The following is a 25,249-nucleotide window of genomic DNA, read 5'->3' as shown; positions in this document are numbered from 1 at the left end:
GCCGAAAGGTTGTGGCAGGGTCTGTTATAAAAATAAAATATTGTGGTATCAGAGAAGATGGGGGTGGGCGCAGCGTACAGAGGGTTGGAGTTGCGCGTGCGCAAGGCTGGCCCTGGGCGGGGGGTAGATTGGGAGGGTTTACTCCGACTCCTGGCAGCCAGGGAGGCTTTCTTCGGCTATCGTGTTTGTATTTTTTGAGTTGGGGCACTCGGGATGGGGAACTGAAAGTCGTGTGTTGGATGAAAGGGCAGTCTGACAGCAGTAACCATTGGTTTCAGCCTGTTTTTTTCTGGGTTTAGGGGAACAAACACGTAGTGTGGCAATTGTTAGCGGGCGGCTTTTGTTCCCGCCACATACTTTTGCAGCACTCGGGGTTCACGGCTAAAGGAACAAGGCTCTAAATGAAAGGGGGCGTGTTTAAGAAACCTGTATTCAGATGGTAAGCAACTGCGTCATTACATTTTATAATCCATTTTGCTTTCTTCTCACTCTCACGCGATCTGTGCCCGGCTATTGTGTTAAACACAAAAGAAGAGTCAAATAATTCTACGTAAGAGTACATTCCAGAGAAGCGGTAAGAGTCTTCAAATACCGAACCAAAGCGACACCTCGCGAGCCCGGATAGCTCAGTCGGTAGAGCATCAGACTTTTAATCTGAGGGTCCAGGGTTCAAGTCCCTGTTCGGGCGCTGCTATTTTCTTTTAAAAAATTATTCGGATTACTCATTTTAGGGTATTAGACATCATGTCATTAAAAGAAAAAAGAATGCAAAAAATCCTGGCGAGCACACCACAAGCCTCGTGACTACTTGGGAAGGAACTCGAAAGTTTCGGAGACACAGCCTCTGTCCCTCGGCCCCACGGGTGGCTGTCTCGGGTTTGCCTGCACCGTCCCAGCCTGCTTTCAGGAAAAGACGCTTCTCTGGGAACTGAAACCCCACATAGAGCAACTTTTCTCTTCACACCAGCTCAAATGTCCCCTGCCCCGAAGCGTGCCCATGCATACCGCGAAATGTTGAAATCAAGGTAGAGTTGTTTGTTAGTGGAAGAAAGGGGTCATCGTAATGGAGACTGCATTCCTGGGCTGAGGCAGATCCGAAAAGCCAGTGCACACCTACGATAAATTCATACACTCTCATTCACATTCTTGCAGGGTTTTTAAGAAATTGACTGGTAAGCACAAAAAGTTTGGGTGCAAGTTCCCCGAGGTGAAGCAATTTTCCCTGGGAGGAGAAACCACCCTTTGCTTAACAAATATTGAGTCTTCCTTGGTTCAGGTAGTACACGGAATGAAGTCGACCTCCTCCTCTCTGGATGGGGAGTTAAGTAAGCCGCCCCGAAAAGCCTAGAATGTCCTGGTGAGCTAGGAAGTGCAAAGATGGAGGTGGGAATGCACCACATTTTCCTTATCCATTCTTCCGTCGAGGGCCTTTTGGGTTGTTTCCAGGTTCTGGCTATGACAAACAAAGCTGCTATGAACATAGTTGAGCACATGTCCTTGTGGCACGATTGAGCATCCTTTGGATATATACCCAAAAGTGGTATTACTGGGTCTTGAGGAAGGTTGTTTCCTAATTTGCTGAGAAATCGCCACACTGACCTCCAAAAGAGCTGTACCAGCTTACATTCCCACCAGCAAAGCAGGCGTGGTCCCTTTTCCCTACAACCTCTCCAGCATAAGTTGTCATCAGTGTTTTTGATCTTGGTCATTCTTACAGGTGGAAGATGGAATCTCAGAGTTGTTTTGATTTGCATTTCTCTGATGACTAAGGATGTTGAGCATTTCCTTGAGTGTCTTTCAGCCATTTTAGATTCCTCTGTTACACAATGGAGTACTACACAGCAGAAAAAAAATAACAACAGCTTGAATTTTGCAGGAAAATGGATGGAGCTAGAAAACATTATTTTGAGTGAGGTAACCCAGACACAGAAAGACAATTATCACATGTACTCACTCATAGGTGGTTTTTAAACATAAAGCAAAGAAAACCAGCCTACAAATCACAATCCCAGAGAATTTAGACAACAATGAGGACTCTAAGAGAGATTTATATAGATATAATCTACATGGGAAGTAGAAAAAGACAAGATCTCCTGAGTATTGGGAGCATGGGGACTTTGGGGAAGGGCTGAAGGGGAGAGAGGAGAGGCAGGGAGGGGAGCAGAGAAAAATGTAGAGCTCAATAAAAAAATAATTAAAAAAAAGATGGAGGTGGAGCTCAAGTGAGAGGCAAGGTCTTCACCCTCCTTAAAGGGATGCTTCCCGCAGGGTCCACACCGACCTCACAACGACGACCTCCTCTTCCTCACTCAAAGAAGCCTTCTCAGAAGTAAAGGAGTAATTATCCCAGCTTCCATCTCATAAGCCCGTGATCAAACGAGATTGGAATGCACTCAAGGCTTAGAGTATAAAGGCAAGGATCAAACGAGATCGGAATGCACTCACAGGCTCAGAGTCTAAAGGCAAGCAGGCGTACGTGGTAATTACTAAGAGCTTTTAATCTAGTGATGAAATAATAATAATAATAATAAACATATGCTGAAACGGGTAAGGGATCGTTTCAAAGAGACATGTACACAGCATACCTAAAATCATAGGCCCATAGAAGCGAGGGTATTTGTTAAATGAACAGCAATGGCCGCTCATTCAAAGAAGAATGGCCAGCAGGTGAGATTCGTATTTGTTAAACGAACAGCAGTGGCCGCTCATTCAAAGAAGAGGGGCCAGCAGGGTGGATTCTGGGGAAGGAAAGGGCATTCATGGTCTTCAGTTGTGCATCCACCCAAGCGCCCAATAAGCTATGAAGGATTCTTAAACATCACACAGATGGCTTTGGTTAAAGTCAGTAGGTCTCAAAAACCGAAACCCAACCAAAACACGAACAACAGACATGAATGTGGGCGCGAGCCTCATTAATAGTAGGGCTGCCAGGGAGGCTAGATAGGCTAAGGAGTTACAGTAACCAGAACGCAGTTCATATATGTATGAAGTTGTATAAGTTGCACATACGTATAAGTTGCAATATCCAACAAAAGCTATACAAGGTCATCATCGCCGAACGTGGATCTCGTGGCTGAGAAGGCACCCCGAGAAACAGCAGGTGCCTGCAGCAAATACCCAGACTCCTTTGCCTCAGGGACACCCTAGGAAAGCGCAAACTAGTCCACGCTGGGCAACTGGAACTCTTTGCTCTTCGTTCCCATCATTTTCAGGCCGGGCTGGTGCAGAGCACTGCTTCCTTCTTACCCCTTCTGCTGTCCGCTTTCAGCTATGGTTTGCAGGCGCCCTTCTCCAAAAGGCGACAGACTAAACACTGAAGTTGCTTCGACCCTGACCTTTCAGAACTCGGGCGGATCTGGATGATTGAGGACAAATTGGTTACTCCGTTAAGAATTATGATCGCATAGACTTGCCGGTAGATGTGAGAGTTGAATGGGACCTTCAGGCCTTGCCATACACACCAGGTACTCCCTATCTCTTTGGGACCCTGACTGGGACTAGAGAAACCTTGTGAACTAAATGAGACGGTAACCGGGGACGCGGCAGAACAAGCCTTGGTAGGAATTAATTTTCTCGTTGTTCGCAAAACGGAAAGACTAGAAACCATACACCTCTAAAAATGAAGGTAAAGATTCAATACTTAGAGGTAAGGTCAACCTAAATTTTTTGCTTTTTCCTCTAAATTTCTCTTGGACTGGGTAAAAAGCCCTCACACCTCTGCTGAAATAGCTCAGTTGGGAGAGCGTTAGACTGAAGATCTAAAGGTCCCTGGTTCGATCCCGGGTTTCAGCAAGGGTACCTTTTGTTGGAGTCTCTGAAGTTTCTTTCCAATTCCAGTACAAATAGTCAGTATTAGTGTTGTGAAGACAATGATCATCTCTGGTAATGTTAGACACAAACAAGCAAAGAGACTGTGGTTTCTTTTTAGTCGTTAGAAGATGAGGTTCTGGCAGTAATAGCGGAAGTAATGGTGGCAGTCAATGGACTGTTTGCCCTGGGGAAGCGGCCTTGTCAAGGTCTACCTCCCCTCCTCAGATCCCAATGACAAACCAAAAATCGATTACATCAAAGTTCATCCCGGGAAACCCATGAGTTTATTAGGGTTATTTACAGATCATGGAGAGGGGTTATGGGCAGGAGCGTGGGTGACCCCAAAGAAGCCACCAGTTTGAATCCCACCTGGATGACGGCTTCCCCATGGCTGGGTATGTGGCGTCCCCTTCACCAATCCCCTCCAGCTGTATACTCTAGTTCCTCTCTGAGGCCACGCTTAAAATTGCATATGACCGGTGGGGAGGAGTGACTGGGAACTCAGGTGTAGATGCCACGACCCCTCCCCGGGCCCCTCTTCTAGGAGAACATCAGCAGTCAACAAACTCAGCTGTCATAGTCTTTCGCAAGTAGGTAAAGCTGAATTCACGGAGATGGCGGTTTGGCTCCGAAAATAGCTTGAACATGTGTCTGCCGTACCAACTGTCGTTCGTCTTGGTCTGTCCCCCAACCGCCACCCCATATTGTCCCTTTGCTAAGCCTGCAAGTTTCAGTGACCGACTTGACAGTCCTGAAAGCATTTGCCTCCACAGCCAAGTCTCCTAAGTCAGGGCCCATCAGAGAGCACTGGGAATCTGGCTAAGAAAGTGTTCCTAGCTGGAAATTATACATTATGTTTCTCCATCAGAAATGCAGTTTTAGTACCTCGCTTTCCAAGTTTCGCCTTTCATAAGAGGTATCAGAACTCATTCTTCGTGATGACAGGGTAGATGTGCGATGTTTCTGGTTATATACTTATGGATATCTTGAACACAAAAATCGTACACAATGTTATCTAACAGTCACTTTTCAAGCAAAACCCAACCTAATGAGGTCTGATCTCAATTTTTTAAACCATTCTTCGGAATTGTAGGTATAGCTAGTAGTAGCAGTTGGAGGACTCTTGTTTAGCTATACTGGAACATGAGTGACTAAAACAACTTCCGCCCGAACAGGGACTTGAACCCTGGACCCTCAGATTAAAAGTCTGATGCTCTACCGACTGAGCTATCCGGGCTCTTGGCAGGGATATTCTTTCTAGAATATCCACAGTCAAAATTAGGCCAAGAGTCCAAATTCTTTGCAAATAGTTGAAAATCCTTAGTCTTTTGCGGCGAGCAAGCTTGTGATGAAATCAAGTCTTTCTTCCTTTCTCTCATCACATGTACAGTTTGAAGACTAAAATTACTAGGAAACCCTCGTGCGCGCGTCCTCCGAAAAGCACTTCCCGGGAGTTTTGGACCCACTGGTCTGGCCTCCGGAGCTGGTGGAGACATTTCTAATTCCAGTCTTGTTTTTTGAGGAGTCCTAGAGTGCCTTGTGGGAGCAGCAGGGATGCATAATTTGATGTTCTGTTTGTATTTAATATTTATTGAGCACATGCTGAGTTCCAGGATCTCTGCTAATTCGGGTCTGCTAAGACCCAGGCTCGGTCGGTGCATTGTGGGGTTGGACTGACCGCAACTCGAAGCCCCCAGACCCGCTTTGAGGGACTTTTGCTCGTATTGGATAAATCACAATAGAATTTGGTAGTTCTCTCATACAAACGTATGGGATCCTAAGATCAGTTGAGAAGGCTAACACGTTGCACCCTGGACTGGGGGGGGGGGGGGCGCTGCCTGGTTGGGGGTCAGCCTCAGCGGAATTACGAAGCTCGGACGTGTTGCGGTCTAACCTCTGGACCGACCTCCACGTCTGGCTGGAGAGCCTGCTTCACGAAGGCGGTGGAGTAGAGCTGAGTGAACCAGAGCAGGCAGATCGGTTCCGGTTCTCTCCAGCACAGACCAGAACACCGAGGCCATGTGACTCTCTTGGTGACATCAAGGGTTACTGTGTGGCACAGACTTGCTACGGTAACCCGAACTGCAACCCACCAAACTCTCCCCATCAAACTCTTGAATCTCCTGTGGTTTGTGAAAGTCTGGCTGAGCTAGCAGACATCCCGCAGGGCTGGTTGGTTAGCTCCGGAAGGGCTAGGGAAGACCCTGTCGCTGTGCCCACCGCAGCCTTCCCGGGTCTGGCTTCCGTCCCAGCCAGGAACTGTTCTGAGGACCTGAGGACGGAAACTACCCGAGTGACTAACTGCCGAGCTGTCCTTGAGTGAATGGAGCAAGGGAAGACTTCAGTGGGGAAGCGGCGGAGTTGGCCTCGGAAACTCAACGTACAAGAAATTCTATTTCTCTCTTACAGGGCTCACCACACACCAAACCCTCCTGTTTATTTTTCTGCTGTATCTCTCTTCTGTCAGACCTTGCTTTTAATTTTTTCCTTTTAAAATATTTTACTTATAAGTTTTATTTTTAAACTCTCTTGATCCGTGCATCTAGCCATTAGAAAAGAATCCGTTGTGTAGCTGGTTCTGGAGAGTTGGCTGTTGAATAAAGTGACTGTTTTTCTGGGGCAATTTGTGCTTTCGTTCTACGTCTCAGTCCCAAAGTCTTAGTTGTTGGAGAAAAAGGAAAAGCACATCTACCAGAAGTGGGGTTCGAACCCACGCGGATATAAATCCATTGGATCTTAAGTCCAACGCCTTAACCACTCGGCCATTCTGGTATCTGAAAGCCCGGGGTTTTCTTTATAAGCAACTGGGACAATATTGCGAGCCTTAAACCTTTCTAAAAAGCCCTAAAGTTATTTTTTTACATTGAAAAACAAAGTCCCCAGGGAGGGAGATTGGCGACTGTGATTATACCTCGCTCATTTCTTTATCTCCTCAGACTTTGGGAGTGTGATTGACCGTGGAAGGTGATGAGAGAACGCTTTGGTAGCAGTAGCAGCAAGATTCCTGACGATCCCCAGTGAGTGGACACAGGAAACGACTGCGCTAAATTCTTTTTTTTTTATTTCAATGGGTGCGGGCGCCAGGCAGGACATTTTAAAGATCAAGGATTACTGTTTCACTTTGTTCTTCCTTACTCTGTTTTACTCTTCCTTACTAAAATAAAAGCGACTCTGGTGGGACTCGAACCCACAACCTTTGAATGCCTCCATTTAGTCTAGAAGTCCAATGCGCTATCCATTGCGCCACAGAGCCAGGTGTGTCTACATCTTGGTACTGCCTACATCAGATCCGGACGGGGGCTCGGAGTGGCACTCTCCTCCAACAGTAGGGTGTGCGGCCGGGAGAGAGCAGAGCGTAAGCGCTAGAAAATCCGACGCTCTGAAGCTTCCCGGCTGGGGATACACAAACATTGTGATTTATAGTTCCGTTTCCAGTGTCTCTTTGTCTAGTTAGTCTGTCTGGCTCCTTATTTAGTCGCGCGGTTCCATAGTGTAGTGGTTATCACGTCTGCTTTACACGCAGAAGGTCCTGGGTTCGAGCCCCAGTGGAACCATGTGGATTGTTATATGTGCTTTTTTTTTTTCCCCCGCAGGAATGATTTTTTTCAGTCAGCTTGGCTTGTTGAATTTTGCTTGTGACACATCTGAACGGTGTTTGTGGGGCTCCTGCTTAACGCTTCCCCTTTTTCTACCCGTGCTGAAAACTCTGGGTTCAGTTTGAAACTTTTTTCTTCAAGAGTTATTTGAATATTTTAGTTTTTAACCCACGCTGATTTAAAGTACAATGTTTTCATTATCCAATCTCTGAACGGCTTTACCAGCACGTGGTTCCATAGTGTAGCGGTTATCACGTCTGCTTTACACGCAGAAGGTCCTGGGTTCGAGCCCCAGTGGAACCAGTGGCTCTTTTTTTTTTTTTTTTTTTTTTCCTTTTCTTTTTATGCTTTCTTATTAATGTTGGGGTTTTAATCTCATTCTCTTCCGTGAATTCTGCTCGGGAGCCATCGTGCTGGGTCCGCTGCCGTTCCCAGTAGGTTTCCTCCACCACCCGGAGCCTGTGACACTGTCCCCTCGTGTTCTCTTCTGGGAACTGCAAGTGCTGGATTGCTTCTCCAGTGCCACTGCGCCTGAGCGGCTCCCCCACCCCCCACCCCTCCCACCCCAATAGTGGGTTCTGCGTGTCTGACTCTCCTTGGGCCACTTTTAAAAGTTGCTTCTAGTGCAACACGCCCAGCCGCTTGGCGTGTTGAGGCGATGTTCCTGCAATCCTCTCGCGGGCCGACTCACGGTGTCACACTACAGCTTCCACGACGAGATTTTTCCGTTTTTTCCTCTTAAAACATTTTTTTTTTCGGAGGCGGTGTTGGTGGTTGCAAAGGCAGAGGGCAGATACAAGGAAACGGGGAAACGAATGGGCTCGAGATGCATAATGTGAAAAACACAAAGAATAAATAAAAAGAAAGTTTAAAAAAAGTTGCTTTCATTGCGTGGTGGAGCACGCCTACAATCCTTGCTCTAAGGACGTTTAAAAGTTGCTACCATCAGTGCTGACTAACTGCAGGTCCGCTGGCTTCAAACTGAGCGTACTGATGTAAAAGTTCTTATTGAGAAGTCAACGTCAGGCACAAGGGAAGCAATTCAAAATTCTTCCTCTCATTCTTAATTGTTTGAAGTTTCTTTTGTTATCTCCTAGAAGTATCCAATTACAGTTCTGCACAAGTGCATCTCTTCTCACTTGGTAGCAGACATTCCACGTGGACCAGACATTTAAACAGTGTTTTGTTACATGCTGATCAGCAGCAAACAGCAGAGTTTTTAGTGCACAATCTTAAAACAGAGCAGCATTTTCCAAGTAGGAAAATTTAAAAGCCTTTAAACGACGACTTTGACGTTGTAAAACCCTTTCATTTCTGTATCGGCAGAGACTATCAGAAGTATAGTGCAAAGGCAAACGGCAGTTCTGGGAAACGTGTTCGCAAAGCTTGTCCTAGCCTGGGACTGGGGTTGGCGTGGGCAGGGTCTTGGTGGTGCAGCGGCAGGCAGGGTGTCGCCAGCCTCTAACGCTGTCACGTGCTGAAGGCAATCCAATTCTTGGGTTCTTCCTGCTCCCTCTTTGGAGTTGTTCCCTGAACCTGGGGGTTGCGGGGCGAGGTTTGTGATCCTTAAAGAAGGCTCAGAGTCACTCATCTCAGTCCTTGGCTGGTCAGCGTCCCTTGGACTAGGGCCTTGGGCAGAGCTCATAACCATTGTGTCGGCCTACCTGTTGTGTGCCTGTTTGTCGACAAAACAAGAGGATTTGGTTAAGCGACAATCTCCACATAGTCAGCACGGGGTTAAAATTGTTGTATTTTGTCGGGCACACTTGGCACAGTTTGAGGACAGCACTGGGTCTTTCCCTCATAGTCATTTTTGGGAGCTCCTAACTGGGGAACATCTTGGCTTGGTGGGCTGATTTCTTTGGCTTTTCTTTTCTCTGGGTCTGGGTCCTTCCTTTTTTTTTTTTTTTTTTTTTTTTTTTGAGACAGGGTTTCTCTGTGGTGTGAAGCCTGTCCTGGAACTAGCTCTTGTAGACCAGACTGGTCTCGAACTCACAGAGATCCGCCTGCCTCTGCCTCCCAAGTGCTGGGATTAAAGGCGTGTGCCAGCACCGCCCTGCTCTTTCTTTCCTTTTTGTGGAAATTTAGTTAAGATATAACATCACTTCCCCTCTTCTGTTTTCTTCCTCCACCCTCTCTGGAATTGATGGCTTCTTTTTCTGCAACTGTTATTGTTAACACACACACAGAGATAAATTTACCACATAAATACATAGATATAACCTGCTGAGTGTGTTTAGTGTTGCTTAAATGTATATCATTTCAGGGGTGGCCACTTGGTATTGAATAAACAAATGGGGGTGATTATTTCTCCCTTTCTCGCCGGTTTTTAGTTACCTGTAGTTTTTTGTCTAGGGATGGGTGGGACCTTGTAGTTGTTTGAATGTAATTGGCCCCCATAATCTCATAGAGAGTGGCACATTAATGACTTTGTTGGGAGTAGATATGGCCTTGTTGGGGAAAGTGTGTCACTGTGGGGATAGGTTTTGAGATGCTACATATGCTCAACCATATGTCCACTGTCTCAGACTACTTCCTGTTATCTGTGTATCACGATGGCTCCTTCTTTAGCACCACGTCTGGCTGTATGCCACCATGTTTCCATGATGATAACGAACTAAGCCTCTGAAGCTGTAAGTCACCCAACTGAATGGTTTTCTTTAGAAGAGTTGCCGTGGTCGTGGTGTCTCTTCGCAGCAGTAGAAACCCTAACTCAGAACAGACCCCAAGAGATTTCTGCTACCTGGGGCTAGCTAGGTCATGAAACTCAGAGGAGAATCCACTGCTACCACTTTACCAGACCTGACTGCACATTTCCTAAACCACACTCATCCTTACAGCCTCAGATACGCGCAGTTCCTAACCCTCATCCAAGAAGCTTGGCTCTAAAGCAAACCAAGACCTTCACTGAAAACCACAACTGGTCAAAATGCAGTGATTAATGGAGGGAGTCCAGTCACGTGGCTTTATCTACAACACAACTCCTGCACCTGAAGGTCAAAGAACTTCGAAGAAAAGAAGACAGAAAACTGGTAAGAGCAAAAGAGCCAGTAAGTCTGCTGTGAGATTGCGTTTCCTAGAAATAGTAGGAAAGTTGTGATATCTCAACATATGGCTGCCTGCACAATAACTCAACAATGGCAATATCAGTCAACACTATATCTTAAGTGTGTCTTGATACCTCTGTTACCCTTTTTTTAAATAAGGGTCCCAATTATAACCAATCAAAGTCCATTCTAGTGGCCACATTGTAACTTGGACACCTTTCTAAAGACCCTCTTTTCTAACAAATTCATAATTTGGGGACCAGGGGCTGAGATTTCAACATAAGATTTTGGAGTGGACATAATTCTAATTATAGCATAAACTGTCCAAAATGAACCACTGTTGCTTTTACCTTCTTGAAAAATTCTGTAGCTTGGATACAAAAACACTGATCCCTTTCTCTTCATTCCCATCACCCAGACCGTGGCCAGAGCTGGACACTCTTCTGTAAGCAGCAGATTCATTGCATTTACGTCTCTATCCTTGAAGACTTCTGATGCCTTGTCCTGGGACTCCAGCAGGGCCCCCATCACTGGTCTTGCCCTACTTGATGAACAACCATAGCAACTTCTCAAAATGTAGACATCACACAGCCCTTCATCTCCCAACCCCGGAAAGCACTCTGACACTTGGTCCCTATGGCCGCCAGGTTCCTTGCTTTGTTTCTTTTTTTTCCTGGCTGGAGTTTGAATATGGCCCTAAAGTCTGTGTGTTGAAAAATTGGTTGCCAAGGTATATACACTGGGACTATGGAGCTTACTGGGGAGTGTCAGGAGCCGTGTCCCCCCAAAATTTACAGGAAGCACCGCCGTGAGGAGTTTTTACAGAGGGCTTCACTTTCCAATTGTATTGAGAATAGTCTTATTGACCAAGCCTATCTCACACCCAAATTAACTGTTAATAGAGAGTTATCTGTTAACGGAACCTGCCTCACATTCCAAACTATCTAGAGAACTAGGTGGGTCACCTTGTGACTTCCCGACCAAGGAATCTTGACCTGACCCATCATAACCTCTTGGACGTGAGGGGCGTGGACCACGTGGCAAGACCCCGTGCCCCAGCCCCCTAAGCTACTCATCCAGGGGCTATATAAGCTGTAACCATGACTCTAATAAACGGAGGCTTTGACAAATACGCTTAGTCTCCTTCCTGCTTATCAGCCTATGTCTTTCAGGTGGTGCCTCTCCGTGACCCTGGAATAACTGGCCAGCCAGGCGGGTTACAAACCCTAGACAGAGTAACCCGTCGAGGCGGCAACAGGGGAGGTTTAAGCCATGAGCAACTGACCTGTATGGATGGAGTAAAGTTGATTATGAAGCGGTTTGAAGCAGAAGTTCAATGCCTTGCTCTGACTGACCACATCATGCTGTCAGCCCTGAACCAGATGGGTGGGACTCCTGGATCTTGGACATCACAGCCTGACAGTCATAAACCCAATACATTTCTGTTCACTATAAATACCCAAGGCTGAGGTATTCCATCACAATAGCATAGAATGGACTGTGATGACTGATGCAGCTTGTTGGGATTTAGAATCACCATGGAAACAATTGTACTAGGGAATTTCTAGAGGAGGATAATTCAGGGAGATGACACACCCAAAATGTGGGAGGCATCGTTCCATGGCTGGGGTCCTGAACTGAACGAAAGGAGAAAGTGAGCTAAGTGCCATCACCTACGATTCTTGGCACCCTCACTGAAGATGTGATGTGGCTGCTTTCCCCAAACTCCTGCCCCCAAACCTTCCTGCCACATGGACTATCCTCTTGAACTGTGAGTCAAAATAAACGGTTCCTTCCTTAAGTTGTGTTTGTCAAATATTTTGTCCCAGCAAAAAGTAGTGAATACCCAGACTAAGGTCCCTGGTGCTATAGTCTTCAGTAAGTTAGTTGGTTCTCCTCTTCTTTTTTAAAAAAATATCTTCTCCAACTTCATTTTAAAAAAAGATTTATTTTCATTTTAAGCTTTTCGTGTGTGTGTGTGTTAGAGTAAATATTTTTTTTAACTGCTGAGCCATCTCTATACACCTCCCCCACCCCTCATCATTAAAAAAAAATTTTATTGCACTAGGCAAGGTGGCATACGCCTTTAATCCCAGCATTCAGGTACTAGAGATAGGAGGATCATTGTGAGTTCAAGGCCAGTCTGGACCTAAAGCAAGTTTCAGGACAGCCAGTACTGTCACACAGAGAAGCCCTGTCTTGAGAAACCAAAACCAAAACCAAAAAATTTAATTTATGCTTATTTCATGTGTATGAATGTTTGACTGCATCTGTGTATGATATGTATGTGTATTGCATGCATTCCTGGTGCCTGTGGAGGTCAGCAGAGGTCACTGGATCATCTGAAACTGGAAATATGGATGGTTGCTGGCCACCATGTGGGTTCTGGGAGCTGCCTTTGGCAGTGCCTCACCACTAATCCATCTCTTTAGTGCTTCCTCTATCCCCATTGTCACTCTTTTTTAAAATACATAATTTATTTTTATTTTACATTTGTTGTTGGTGACTGTGCCACGTTGGGCTGCTGTATGCTGGGGATCATCCTCTACCAGGGTGAGGGCACGGGGATTTAGACATATGACGAAGAGTGTGAAGATGTGCATGAAATAATCAAACAGAAGCCATATAAGAGTGCGGGGGGGGGGGGGCGTTCCAGTGAATACTGAAAATGCCCTTGTTTATTTTTCCATACGCTTTTATACCCAATTCAAAAGGGGGAAGAAGGTAACAAAAGATTTCTTTAACTTGATACAAAGGACAACTCAGTTAATCGCTTTAACACTTTGAGACATCAAGTCATTAGCATTCTGTTGTTTAGGCAATGAAGTCACCCTAGACCAAGTATCCTGAAGGCAGCCCCTCCCCAGGTCACCTCATATTACAAAAGAAGGAGCAGAAATATGTTTGCATATCCTGGCCATCTGTCAGGATAGGATGAATTTACTTGTATGAGCCATCTTAATGTCAAAAGAACCAAGTAATCACATCCTGAGAGCATGGATGTGCAGCAACACTTGTCAACCATTTTGAGCAACCTCAAAACTCTCTGACCATCAGGCAAGGTGGCAATAGGCTCACATTTTTGGGCCTCCACAGTTCGTTGGTATTTTGCCTGGAGTTACAGACAGGTGTGAGCAGCCATGTTATTCTTTTTTTTTTTGAATATTTATTAGTTTATTCATTATGGATACAATATTCTGTCTGTGTGTATGTTTGCAGGCCAGAAGAGGGTACCAGAACTCATGGTTGCCGGGAATTGAACTCAGGACCTTTGGAAGAGCAGGCAATGCTCTTAACCACTGAGCCATCTCTCCAGCCCAGCCATGTTATTCTTAAAGGTCTCCTATCACCCACTCAGGACAGGGTAGCTTTGACTTCTCTTGAATGTTTTCCTGACTTCCATCCCTGGGTCATTAAGCTGGTCACACCTTCCTTCCAGCTCTCATTCAGTTTTGTGTTGTTAAGTCTCGAAGGCCTATTGGAGCAGTGGCTTAGACAAACCTGACTGAAGTTCAGACAAAGACACAGCCTAACAGTTTCCGGGCCCCAGTCTGTACGAGGCCCACCACTCGCATACTTCAATCAAATGTGTTTCTTAGGCAAATACTTTTAAGTAGTGTTATTTTAAAAGTTTGATATTCTTATGAAGTAACTTTAATTCAAGTTCCTTTGTAATTCAATTGTATTCATCAAACAAAGAAAGAGTTTTGAATCTTGTCTTTGAAGGTTTTCCAACAAAGCACAAATTTATTCATGTGAAAATTTCTTACCAGAGACTTCTATGTTTAAACTTCAACAAAGCAAGAGAGAAAGATATAAATGTTGGGTCCAGGGGGGTCATGCAAAGATGGGGACAGACCACCAAAGTCTAATAGACCAGAAGCAAACTTTATTCCACAAACCAGAATCCAGAAAAAATAAAATAAAATAAAAAATCTCTATGAGGCATGAAAAACTTATCAGCTAGCTGAGACTACAGCCAAAGATGGATTTGTAAGACTGTGGTAAAGGGTGGTTTCTGAACCCACCTTTTTATAGTAGGGGCACCAAGAATTAGGTCTGAACAAAGAAATTTTTATAATCTTGAGGTAAAACTCAGATACAGATTGCCTTACTTTAACAGAGTTTTTTTCCATTAACAGAGTTTTTCAGTTAAACTAGTGTTTGTACTTAGTCTGTTGTCTTCCCTGGTCCTTCCAGGCGGTGTTTACTGAAGCTGTGCTCTCCCCTTTGGTGCTGCCGGTTTCACAGAGCAGGGATAATGCATAGCCCAGAGGTCATGTATCTGTTTCCTAAAAGTTGACTCAGCTCATATCTGTAGGCTAGCCTCAGTTTGCAGGGAAATGCTTTGGCCTTGTAAATAGAGCTATGGGTTGTAAAGCGAAATAACCCGCTGTTAATATTAATCCTCAAACTGTTAATAAAGCTGCTGAGAGTCTGTTCTCATTCTCCTAGGCGTACAACTTTGTATTTCTTTATTTCTATATTCCTATTTCTGGAATCTACATTTTTATTTTCTTAATCTTCGACCCTTCAGTAAAACTGGAAGCTACCAGGTATTAGGACAATCTTGGATATTGGTCAGGCAAAAAGTTGTTAAATAGTACACAAAAAGCCGGGCAGTGGTGGCGCACGCCTTTAATCGCAGCACTCTGGAGGCAGAGGCAGGCGGATCTCTGTGAGTTCGAGGCCAGCCTGGTCTACAAGAGCTAGTTCCAGGACAGGAACCAAAAAGCTACGGAGAAACCCTATCTCGAAAAAAAAAAAAGTACACAAAAATATGATCTATATATTAAAAAAAACTTTATTTTGTGTACATGAAAAATGTTAAGTCTCTTGTCCCTTTGAGGACTCCAAGAAAAGAAAGGAAAGGGAAGGAAAACAAAGATTCAACAACAACCTAAAGGGTAGCCAGGGCCCTCAGGGACTGGAGTTGGGAAAGACCCTCTCGTCCCTTAGACCCTTCAGGGTGAGCATAAAGTGGTAGTTTGAATGAGAATGGGCTGTGGGGAGTTTTCTTTGAGTTGCCATCTCAGAAACAATGGCATGAAGACTTATTATTAGTTATAAAAGCTTGTCCTGCACTTCAGCTTGTCTCACTAGCTCTATAACTTAAATTAACCAATTTATATTAATCTACATTTTGCTTTGTGCTTTTTACCACTTTTCTATCTTGCACCTCCTATTTCCTCTCTCTGTCCTCTGACATCTTTCCTGAGCCTAGATTTTGAAGGACTGTCCTATGTTGTCTTGGCAAAGTTCAACAATTGTCTTCTTTTGTGTCCCGCTTGTCCAGTTCAGACAGCATTCTGCCAGTAGTTGAGACAAAGGTAGTTTCTATGTCCAGTGGTTAACCTTGTCACAAATGAAATCAAACTCCATATGGAAGTTCTTTGATGCCCATCATCCTTCTATGAAGCAGAGTGGTGCTGCCAGGAGCAGATGTATCTCATTGTCATAAAAAGTCTTATGTTATTAAAACTTTTTAAATAATCTGTAGGTTTCTGAAGTGTTTGAAGACAACCTGTCTATCTAAAATATATCTCTGTTTGACTTTGAAAATATACCTAATGTGACTGTAAGTTTGATTGTTATAGATGACTATTAACCATATTTCTTTATTATCCTTTAATAGCTTTCAAGGATTAAAACTTTTTTCGCAACTTTCTTCTGTTTTTATTTATTTGTTTCTTAAAACATTTTTCCTCATTTTACATACCAATCCCAGTTCCCTCTCCCTCACCTCCTCTGACTCTCCCCATCTTCTCCTCACCAAACCCTATCCACTTCTAAGAGAGGGTAAGGCTTCCCACAGAGAGTCAGCAAAGTCTGACATATCACTTTGAGGCAGTACCTAGGCCCTCCCCACTATATCTAGGCTGAGCAAGGTGTCCCTCCAAAAGGAATGGGCTCCAAAAAGCCAGTTCAAGCACTAGGGATAAATCCTGGTCCCACTGCCAGTGGTCCCACAGACTGTACCAGCCACACAACTGTCCCCTACATTCAGAGAGTCTGGTTTGGTCCTATGCAGGTTCTCCTGCTATCAGCCTGGAGTCAGTGAGCTCCCACTAGCTCAGGTCAGGTGTTTCTGTGGGTGTCCCCATCATGGTCTTGACCATTTTGCTCATATTATCACTCATCCCTCTGTTTGACTGAACTCTTGGAGCTTGGCCCAATGCTTAGCTGTGGATCTCTGTATCTGCTGAATGAAATTTCTATGATGACAATTAAAGTCATCAATCTGATTACAGCAGAAGGCAAGTTCAGGCACCTTCTCCACTATTGTTTAGAGCCTTAGCTGGGGTCATCTTTGTGGATTCCTGGAAAGTTCTCTAGTGCCATATTTTTATTAGCCCCCACAATGGTTTCCTCAATCGAGATATCTCTTTCCTTGCTCTCCTTCTCAAGGATTAAAACTTTACATCACATTTTAAATGAGCTGTGATAGGCACAGTACCTTAAACAAGAATGGAAACATATAAAGTATAACAAAAAATAACCTTAACTTTGTATCAGTATACAAAAATCCAAACCAATGTAAAATATTTGACACTAATGCTTGTTCAAAAACAAACTCAACAATCCACTCTTTTACTTCATCATTTCCATACATTATCTCCTTTTTCCCTTCAGAAAGAGACCCTTGAATCTAATCTCCCTTGTTTAGCTTTCTCCATGACCACGACCAGTAACAATTTGTAACCAATCCCCTAAATGATGACAAACATTAATAACCCACCAATTGACCAAAATCACCCATCTCTCCTCTTGGAAATGTGGGCATTGTGTTCTCTAGACTTCTTCCTTTTGCCTGTGGTGACAGCGTCTTTATGGAACCTGAGAACACTGAGATAATGGTCAAGTCATGGGAAAACTAGCCATAACATTTGTTGCCCACATTTTATATCTGAGCATCCTGGCTTGCCGTCGGCAACAATCCTGTAAAGTCACTTCATTAGTTACTTATTTTGTTGCTTTAGCAAACACCTGACGAAAGTAGTTTATGGAAGGAAATGTTTGTCTTGGCTCACAGTTTAAGGGTCTGTCATGGTAGGGCATTAGGGTGGCAGTAGTGTCAAGCTGTTGGCTCCGTTGCACCCCGGGTCAAGAAGAAGAGCAGAATGAATGTTGGTGCTTAGCGCTCTTTCTCCATTTATTCATTCTGGGATCCCAGTTCATGGAATGCTGACATCCACAGTTAGGGTGATTCTTTCCATGCATCTAGAAACTCCTTCACAGACATCCCAGAGGTTTGCCCACTAGGTGACTCCACTGACTCCTCTCAGTCATCTCAGTCAGAATGCCCTGACCGTTAATGTCCCCTCCTAGTAACTGTGCCCATGAATATCCTCCCTCAATTCTGCTCCTTGGCTACAGTCTCCTATCTGTGTTTACTTGGTTCCGAGTTTCCCTGTCTGCTCCGCTGTGGCTATGATCACATTTGTCTTCATAGTTGTTAGTAAAGTTTTCTAGCATCTGGTCTCTGTGAAGAGGGTGGTGAGGGAGAAAGTGTTCACTGCAGGGATGGCATGGGGAAAGTTGTTGAAGTGATGGGACCAGTCTATGTTTTGATGATATATCTTTTAGAATTTGTTGAGTTTTATACATATCAAAGGGTAAATTTTATTGTATATAAATTGTACCTCTGTAGACATCAAAGGCATCATTTACCCCTGCTAAAGAAACTGTAACCTTGAGCGTTATCTATTTTTACTTTTTTTTTTTTGAGACAGGGTTTCTCTGTGTAGCTTTGGAGCTTGTCCTGGAACTCACTCTGTAGACCAAGCTGGCTCAAACTCACAGAGATCTGCCTGCTTCTACCTCCCCAGTGCTGGGTTTAAAGGCAAGCACCACTGCCCAGCATAATTTTGTATTCCTTTTGATATACAATTTATCAAGAGAAGTCATACCTGAGCCAAAGGCTCAGAGGTAGGGTGGTGAGCAGGACAAGCATCAAAACTGTGCTAGTGAATGAAGTCATAATTGTCGATGGCTCACTTCACATGTGGCGCCTTCTTTCTCCTCTCTACCCCTTCCACGTCCCATTATGAGTGGGTGCATTAACTGCTTTCTGTTGCTGCCACAGACACCATGGCCGAAGCGATGTATAAAAGAAAGGCTTGAATTTGAGTGCATGATGGTGGAGCAAGGGCATGATGGCAGGAACAGTTGAGAACTCACATCTTGATCCTCAAGCAGGAGGGAGGGAGGAAGAGAGGGAGAGGGAGAGAAAGAGAGAGAGAGAGAGAGAGAGAGAGAGAGAGAGAGAGAGAGAGAGAGAGAATACAGTACCACAGCTCCTCCAGGGCCACATCTCCTAATCCATCCCAAAGAATTCCACTAACTGGGAACCAAGTATTGAAACATATGAACGTATAGGGACCATTCTCATTTAAGCCATAGCAATAGGGGAGGGGCTTGAGAGACTCCCACCTCTCCCTGAGAACCCTTTGGCAGTTAATAGCTACCTAGAGAGGGCGTGTAATTTTCTTCAGGGGTGTAGCCAATGGTTATTTACCCATGCACCAGTATATAAATAACCCCCTACCCATGTTCATGCAAACGACACTAATTGAATTGAGGGGGAGAGAGAAGAAGAGAGAGAGGGGGGAGGAGATATCAAAGTAAGAAGAGAATGTGCTGTGAAGAAGTGGTTAGTGGGATGGGGTAAGAGATAATACTGGGTGCATTTATGATAAAGATATGTTATATTCATGTATAAAATTGCCAAAGAATGGTTTGAATGAGATGTCTTCCCAAATTCTTGGGCCTTTAGCTACCTGGTCCCCAGAGGTGACAGTGTTTGGGGAGGTTTAGGAGGTATGGCCTTGGTGGAGAAAGACATCAGTAGAAGTAAATTTTGGAGTCTTACCATCCCCAGCTTTCTCTGCCTGTTTCCTGGTTGTGGCCTGAGATGTGAGCTCTTGGCTGTTCCAGCCAAGATGCCTGGTGGCTGCCTTGCTTCTCAACTCTTATTCCTCAGGGACCGTAAGACTAAAATAAACTCTTTCTTCTTTAAATTGTCTTGGCTGTGGTATTTTTGTCACAGTGGTTGAAAAGCAACTAATTTAATAATTGAAAAACAACCCAAAACTCATGTTCTTAAATGTCTCTCAAAAGGACTTGGAGGGGTTGGAGAGATGGCTCAGTGGTTAAGTATACTTTTTTTTTTTTTTCCTGAGATAGGGTCTCTCTCTGAATAGCCCTGGCTGTCCTGGAACCAGCTCTGTAGACCTTGAACTCACAGAGATCTGCCTCCCTCTGTCTCTTGATTGCTGAGAGCAAAGGCTACCATACCTGCTGCACCTGCTGCTCTTGTAGAGTCTGAGTTCAACACCCAGTACCCACAGGGTGACTCACAGCTATAGTATGAATAATAAAAACCCAGAGACAGGTATTGGGGTTCAAGCTGAAGATCAGAAAAGCAAAGCAGACAAGTCTTACTTCTATGGAATCTTCAGACTGAAAGAGAGCGAGTTCCTGTTTCATCTCACCTTACATTCCTCTCTCCTATTAATTCTACTGGTATTAAACGTGTGCACCACCACTGCCTGGCCTCTATAGCTAACTAGTGTGGCTGCTGGGTTTAAAGGTATGTGCCACCACTGCCAGTCCTGCATGGCTTATTAGTGTGGCTAGCTTTGCACTCTGATCTTCAACTTGAATTCCAGTATCTGTCTCTGGGGTTTTATTATTTGTGCTACACATAACCATCTCCAGTTCCAGGGGATCTGATGCCCTGACCTCCAAAGGCACCAAGAACAACAACATGCTACACATATACATGTGGTCAGAATACTCATATAAACAAAATTAATCCATCTAAAAACAAAACCAATTAACTACATAGCTGACAGATAATGTTGCTAGAATCAATTTTGTGTGTGTGTATTTTGAAACAAGGTCTCACTATGTAGTCTTGGCGAGCCTCAAATTCACTATGTAGACTAGGCTGGCCTGGAATTCATTAGAGATCCAGTTGCCTCTGCCCTTTGAGTGCGGAGATTGAAGGCAAGAACCAGCATGCCTGGCATTAGAATTAAATCTTGTTCTCTCTCTCTCTTTACTTGAAGGAGAAGGAGCTAAAGACACAGAGAGCAACACCGACAATGGGCGGAGTTGGCGATGTGGACAGTGGATCAAGAGTTAGCCAGGGTTCTGTGCTGCCATGTAAGTGTTGGGACTTGAACCCAAGCCCCACGGCAGAGCAGCAGGGCCTCCAGACAGGAGGGTTTTTAAAGCTGGTTTTCTCTCTTGTGCACAGGTACCTCAGGCACACTCAGAGATGTGGGCAGGGTGGGATTCTTTTCTTCCTGGAAGACTGGTCAGAATCGAATGGCTGTAAAGTGATGATGAACCTTATAAACACAAGACACCTCACAGTGTGTGCTGTCTGGTCAGGGGAGGGCAACCAAGTGCCTTTCATGGACGGCACTGCAACAGAGAAGAGTTCGTTTTCTTCTTTCCTTCTCTTTTCTTTTTCTCTTCACTTCTCTTACCTGGCCTCCCCCCTTTTTATGAGTTTATTTTAGATTCCACACCTGTGTCTGAGGTAGCAGGGATAATAAAATCTGTACTATCTCGGAGTCAGTTATCTCAGTTCTAGCTATGCCTCTGATGAAATCTGAATTCTTATTTGTCTTTTGAAGAGGAAGTTTGGAAGCTTTCTTAGGAAAACGGAGAGGAATCTTCCAAAGGAAAACTAGTTCCACATGAGAAGTTGCTTAATTTTACTCTGGGACCATGAAAGGTCATTTTACTCATTGTTGCCTGGACAATACATTGTGTAACCACAATTCTGAGTCAAGAGATGGGCTGCAGATAACCTCTGTGGCGGAGTACTTGTCTAGCATGTGTGAGGCCATGGGTCTGCTGGAAAAGAGTATTCTTGATCACACACACACACACGCATGAAGTAACAGTAACCCAGCAAGGCGATTTCTTTTTTGTAAAATGCATGCACCATAACCCTTAGCTGCAGTGATCCACCTCTCCAGTCCTAAGCTTGCCACAAGCAAACAGAGCAAGCATTCACACTGGGGTGGAGAATTCAGTTGGTTTTTATGCTAATGGTGGTGGCTGTGTCTCATCTCATTGGTGGAAATGTGACTTTGTAATCTGATGTGATTGGCTAATTCATGATCAGTTTAAGGGGAAGGATGTGATAGGAAAGTCTCAGGGATGGTGTGAGAATAGAAAGATACATAAGGGTTTCACAGATGGGGAGGTTTACAGAATATTGGCCCTTGGTGGGTTAGCCACTTTTGATATGGAAAAAAAAATCTCACAAGTTCAATTCTTAGCATTACAAAATAAATAAATAAATAAACCGATCAAAAAACAGTAACCCTGAAACAACCTCCCCATCCCCCAATAAGACCTAAGGTGTCTGAGTCTTATAAACATTTGAGTTCCTAAGAGTTGACATCTAATTTTCTTGTTAATTATGTGCATGTGTATGTCTGGTTCTGTCAGATGCCAGAAATGCCAGGTTCTCTAGAATCGGAATTGTGGGTGTTGTGAGCTACCCGATATGAGAACCAGGACTTAAACTCAGATCCTCTGCAGGAACAGCAAGGCTTTCAACTGCTGAGCCAGCTCTCCAGCTCAAGAATGACAAGAATTATGTCTAAGGTTCTATGTTGCCATCCACCTCACCCAGAGAGACAATTGTCTCTATCTAGCATTTGAGGATTCCACTGTTGTTGGAGGCTGCTTGTTTGTTCCTGGCTGCTCAGCCCCGAAATAACCACACAGAAACTATATTATTTGCAATACTGTTTGCCCAATAGCTTAAGCGTATTTCTGGATAACTCTTATATCTCAACCCATTTCTATTATTTTATATTTTACCATGAGGTTTGTGGCCTACCAGCAAGGTTCTGGCTGGCAGCTAGCCTCTTTCTCCTCTGGGGGCTCTATGGCTTCTCTGACTCCACCTACTCTCTGTCTCTACATCTTTTCTAGCCTTGCTATATTCTGTTAAGCCATTGGCTGAAAGCAGCTTTTTTTTTTTTTTAACTCATTAACCAATAAAAGCAGCACATATACAGGAGGACTTCCCACACCACTGCACTGTACAATAAAGATAAACACTAATCTCACCACGGTCTATTGATTAGGGTCTTCTGTCTTTAAGTTCTGATTTTTTAAATTGGAGACTTACAGCATCTATTCCTTTTCAGAACATTAGAGTCTTTTCCTGAGTCTTCTCATGGCTGACTTCATTTCCTGGTTCCTCAGGGTGTAGATCATTGGGTTTAGGACAGGGATGATGACAGTGAAGGTGATGGACACAGCTCTGTCCATGGGGAGGGCAGTGAATGGTCGGGCATAGACATAGATGCAGGGCACAAAATGCAGGGTGACCACAGTGATGTGGGAAGTGCAGGTGGAGATGGCTTTCCTCCTGCCCTCTCCTGTGTGTGACCTCAGCATTGCCAAGATGACTGTGTAGGACACCAGCAGAAAGACAAACCAGAGGGTAGAGATCAAACCATTGTTAGAAATCATTAAGACCTCAAGGGTGAAGGTATTGGTGCAGGCGAGCTTGAGAACCTGGGGGACATCACAGTAGAAACCATCAACAACATTGGGTCCACAGAAGGGGAGTGGGAGCAAGAGAGAAATCTGCACAACGGAGTGGACAAAGCCCCCTACCCAGGAAGCCACGATGAGGGCTGTGCACCGCCCCTTACTCATGATGGTCACATAGTGCAGGGGCTTGGAGATGGCCATGTAACGATCAAATGCCATCACAGAGAGAGAGAAAATGTCTGCCCCACCAAGCAGGTGGAAGAAGAACATCTGAGTGAAGCAGCCATTGAAGGAGATGGTCTTTCTTCTTGAGAGAAGGTCCACCAGGACCTTTGGAGCAGTGATGGAGGAGAAACAGATGTCTAAGACGGAGAGGTTGCGGAGCAGGAAGTACATAGGGGTGTGGAGGTGGGACTCCCAGGTCACAGAGACCATGATGAGGAGGTTGCCCAGCACAGTTGCTGTGTACACCAAGAACAAGAAAAGAAACAAGACCAAACTCAGATCTTGGGACTGGGTTAGTCCTTCAAAAACAAATTCTTTCACCCTGCTGTAATTTCTCTGTTCCATTGGCTCATGTTTCCTCTACTTCTTCTGTTACCTGGGGAGAAAATAATTTTGTTACGGAAAAGCACATCATCAGAAAACAAAAGAAATGTGGACTGTGCTTTGAGTGTTATTTTGTTATAAAAAATTATTACATTTACTGAGTGTGTGTATGTGTGTGTCATGGCACGCCACAGACCACTCCTGGAGGTCAGAGGACCACCTATGTGAGTCAATTCTCTTCTTCCACTGTGTAGGTCCTGGGTATTACATTATCAAGTTTAGTGGTAAGTGCTGTACCTACTGAGCCACCTTGCCGGCCCTGGGTTTGGTTCCCTTCATTGTTCATGTGCTTTTATATTCCCTCCACTCCATAGTCTGTCCTTCCTGAGGCTGCTCTCTGACCCTGTTCTAACCACTGAACACTCTGGATTTTACTGGACTGCTTCTCATCAGCACTGAACTATTTTGCTAGTTTTCCTGCTTTAGTCTCCTTTAAAGCTGAGACCATGCAAATTTCACTCCCTAGTTTCACCCCTAATTATTTGCTAATCTATCAACAACTCAGAAACTTTCATTGCTTGCAGACATTTTTAGTTTATAATATGGTCAGGTATTTTTTTCAGCATAAACGCTTTACAAAGACCTATTGACACTGGGCTACACGCACCATTTAGATAGTGCATAAGAAGGTCTTTTTTTTCCATGTGAGTTTAAAGTGTGATAGAGAATAATATAGTAGAGATCAAAGATGACAGCTTGGGACACACGAGCTTTGATGCACACCTGGAAGACTGAAGGAGTAACGTGGAGCAATGGCCCAGTCTTTAAAGGTGCATGGACCCTGGAGTCTTAGTGTCTCATCAGTGGAGTTTGTGCACTAGTGACCACAGGGCGGTAAGGTGTTTATAGCCCATAAGCAACATTAAAAGAACTTGCCCTAGCCCTTCTAGTCTTGGGGCTTTACTATTGAATTGTTTTCAATGCGTTGTCCTCAGTTTCCCAGTGAGAAGGCAAGACAGTATTCTGCCCACGACTTACCAGCTCTTAGCCTTTAATTGGTCATAAACTCAACCGGCCAGGGTTTGTTCCTGACAGTGAACTTGAGGCTGATTGGTATTAGTTAAAAAAAAAAAAAAATGCCGGGCGGTGGTGGCGCACGCCTTTAATCCCAGCACTCGGGAGGCAGAGGCAGGCGGATCTCTGTGAGTTCGAGACCAGCCTGGTCTACAAGAGCTAGTTCCAGGACAGACTCCAAAACCACAGAGAAACCCTGTCTCGAAAAACCAAAAAAACAAACAAACAAACAAAAAAAACCCTGCTGAGATCAAGAATTTCATTACAGTTCATGAATGAAACTTATGAAATGGTGTGCTGATTTCTAGCTGTTTAATCATTTCTAAATCATGCAGTGTTTCTAGATTTCTCTATCTGAAAACAGGAAATAAAAATAAAGGTTAAGTGCAGCCAAGTGTGATGATTCATTATATTGAACGTTTTTCAGTGACTGCTGTCTCCGATCACTACTGTAGGCTGAATTCAAGCATAAAGACATCCTACCATCTCTTCAGTACCGTCTAGACATATCAATAGGACAATTATCATGACACACTGCAGATATTACAGAAATGTTGGTATGAGGAGAGGCACCCGACATTCATGACTAAATAAACAAAGAGAATGGTTTACTAGAGATGGGCCAGGTGAAGAATT

General features: G+C 44.4%; 1 protein-coding gene and 7 non-coding genes across 8 annotated transcripts; 4 read left to right on the top strand and 4 right to left on the bottom strand.

The window, feature by feature from the left end:
* The first annotated feature begins 615 nt into the window (after positions 1–615).
* Trnak-uuu (transfer RNA lysine (anticodon UUU)) lies at positions 616–688 on the top strand. Its single transcript has one exon. It is a non-coding gene; the product is annotated as a tRNA-Lys (tRNA).
* Positions 689–3,719: 3,031 nt separating this feature from the next.
* On the top strand, positions 3,720–3,792 carry Trnaf-gaa (transfer RNA phenylalanine (anticodon GAA)). The gene has a single exon. It is a non-coding gene; the product is annotated as a tRNA-Phe (tRNA).
* A 1,182-nt stretch (positions 3,793–4,974) lies between these two features.
* Trnak-uuu (transfer RNA lysine (anticodon UUU)) lies at positions 4,975–5,047 on the bottom strand. Its single transcript has one exon. It is a non-coding gene; the product is annotated as a tRNA-Lys (tRNA).
* Positions 5,048–6,499: 1,452 nt separating this feature from the next.
* Trnal-uaa (transfer RNA leucine (anticodon UAA)) lies at positions 6,500–6,582 on the bottom strand. Its single transcript has one exon. It is a non-coding gene; the product is annotated as a tRNA-Leu (tRNA).
* A 394-nt stretch (positions 6,583–6,976) lies between these two features.
* Positions 6,977–7,063, bottom strand: Trnar-ucu (transfer RNA arginine (anticodon UCU)). The gene is given in 2 exon segments: positions 6,977–7,012; positions 7,027–7,063. It is a non-coding gene; the product is annotated as a tRNA-Arg (tRNA).
* Positions 7,064–7,291: 228 nt separating this feature from the next.
* Positions 7,292–7,364, top strand: Trnav-uac (transfer RNA valine (anticodon UAC)). The gene has a single exon. It is a non-coding gene; the product is annotated as a tRNA-Val (tRNA).
* A 272-nt stretch (positions 7,365–7,636) lies between these two features.
* Positions 7,637–7,709, top strand: Trnav-uac (transfer RNA valine (anticodon UAC)). Its single transcript has one exon. It is a non-coding gene; the product is annotated as a tRNA-Val (tRNA).
* A 14,933-nt stretch (positions 7,710–22,642) lies between these two features.
* Positions 22,643–23,560, bottom strand: LOC130880148 (olfactory receptor 4D9). Its single transcript, XM_057779030.1, has one exon. The coding sequence runs from the start codon at positions 23,558–23,560 to the stop codon at positions 22,643–22,645; it is 918 nt and encodes a 305-aa protein (XP_057635013.1).
* Positions 23,561–25,249: the final 1,689 nt, after the last annotated feature.

The sequence above is a fragment of the Chionomys nivalis genome, chromosome 8 (assembly GCF_950005125.1).
Source record: "Chionomys nivalis chromosome 8, mChiNiv1.1, whole genome shotgun sequence".
NCBI lineage: Eukaryota > Metazoa > Chordata > Mammalia > Rodentia > Cricetidae > Chionomys > Chionomys nivalis.
Note: the sequence above shows the minus strand (reverse complement) of the source record. Positions and strands in the feature narration are given on the sequence as shown.

What these genes read in the sequence shown, in the direction of transcription:
- LOC130880148 (XM_057779030.1), bottom strand. Translation starts at nt 23,560, where the DNA reads ATGGAACAGAGAAATTACAGCAGGGTGAAAGAATTTGTTTTTGAAGGA.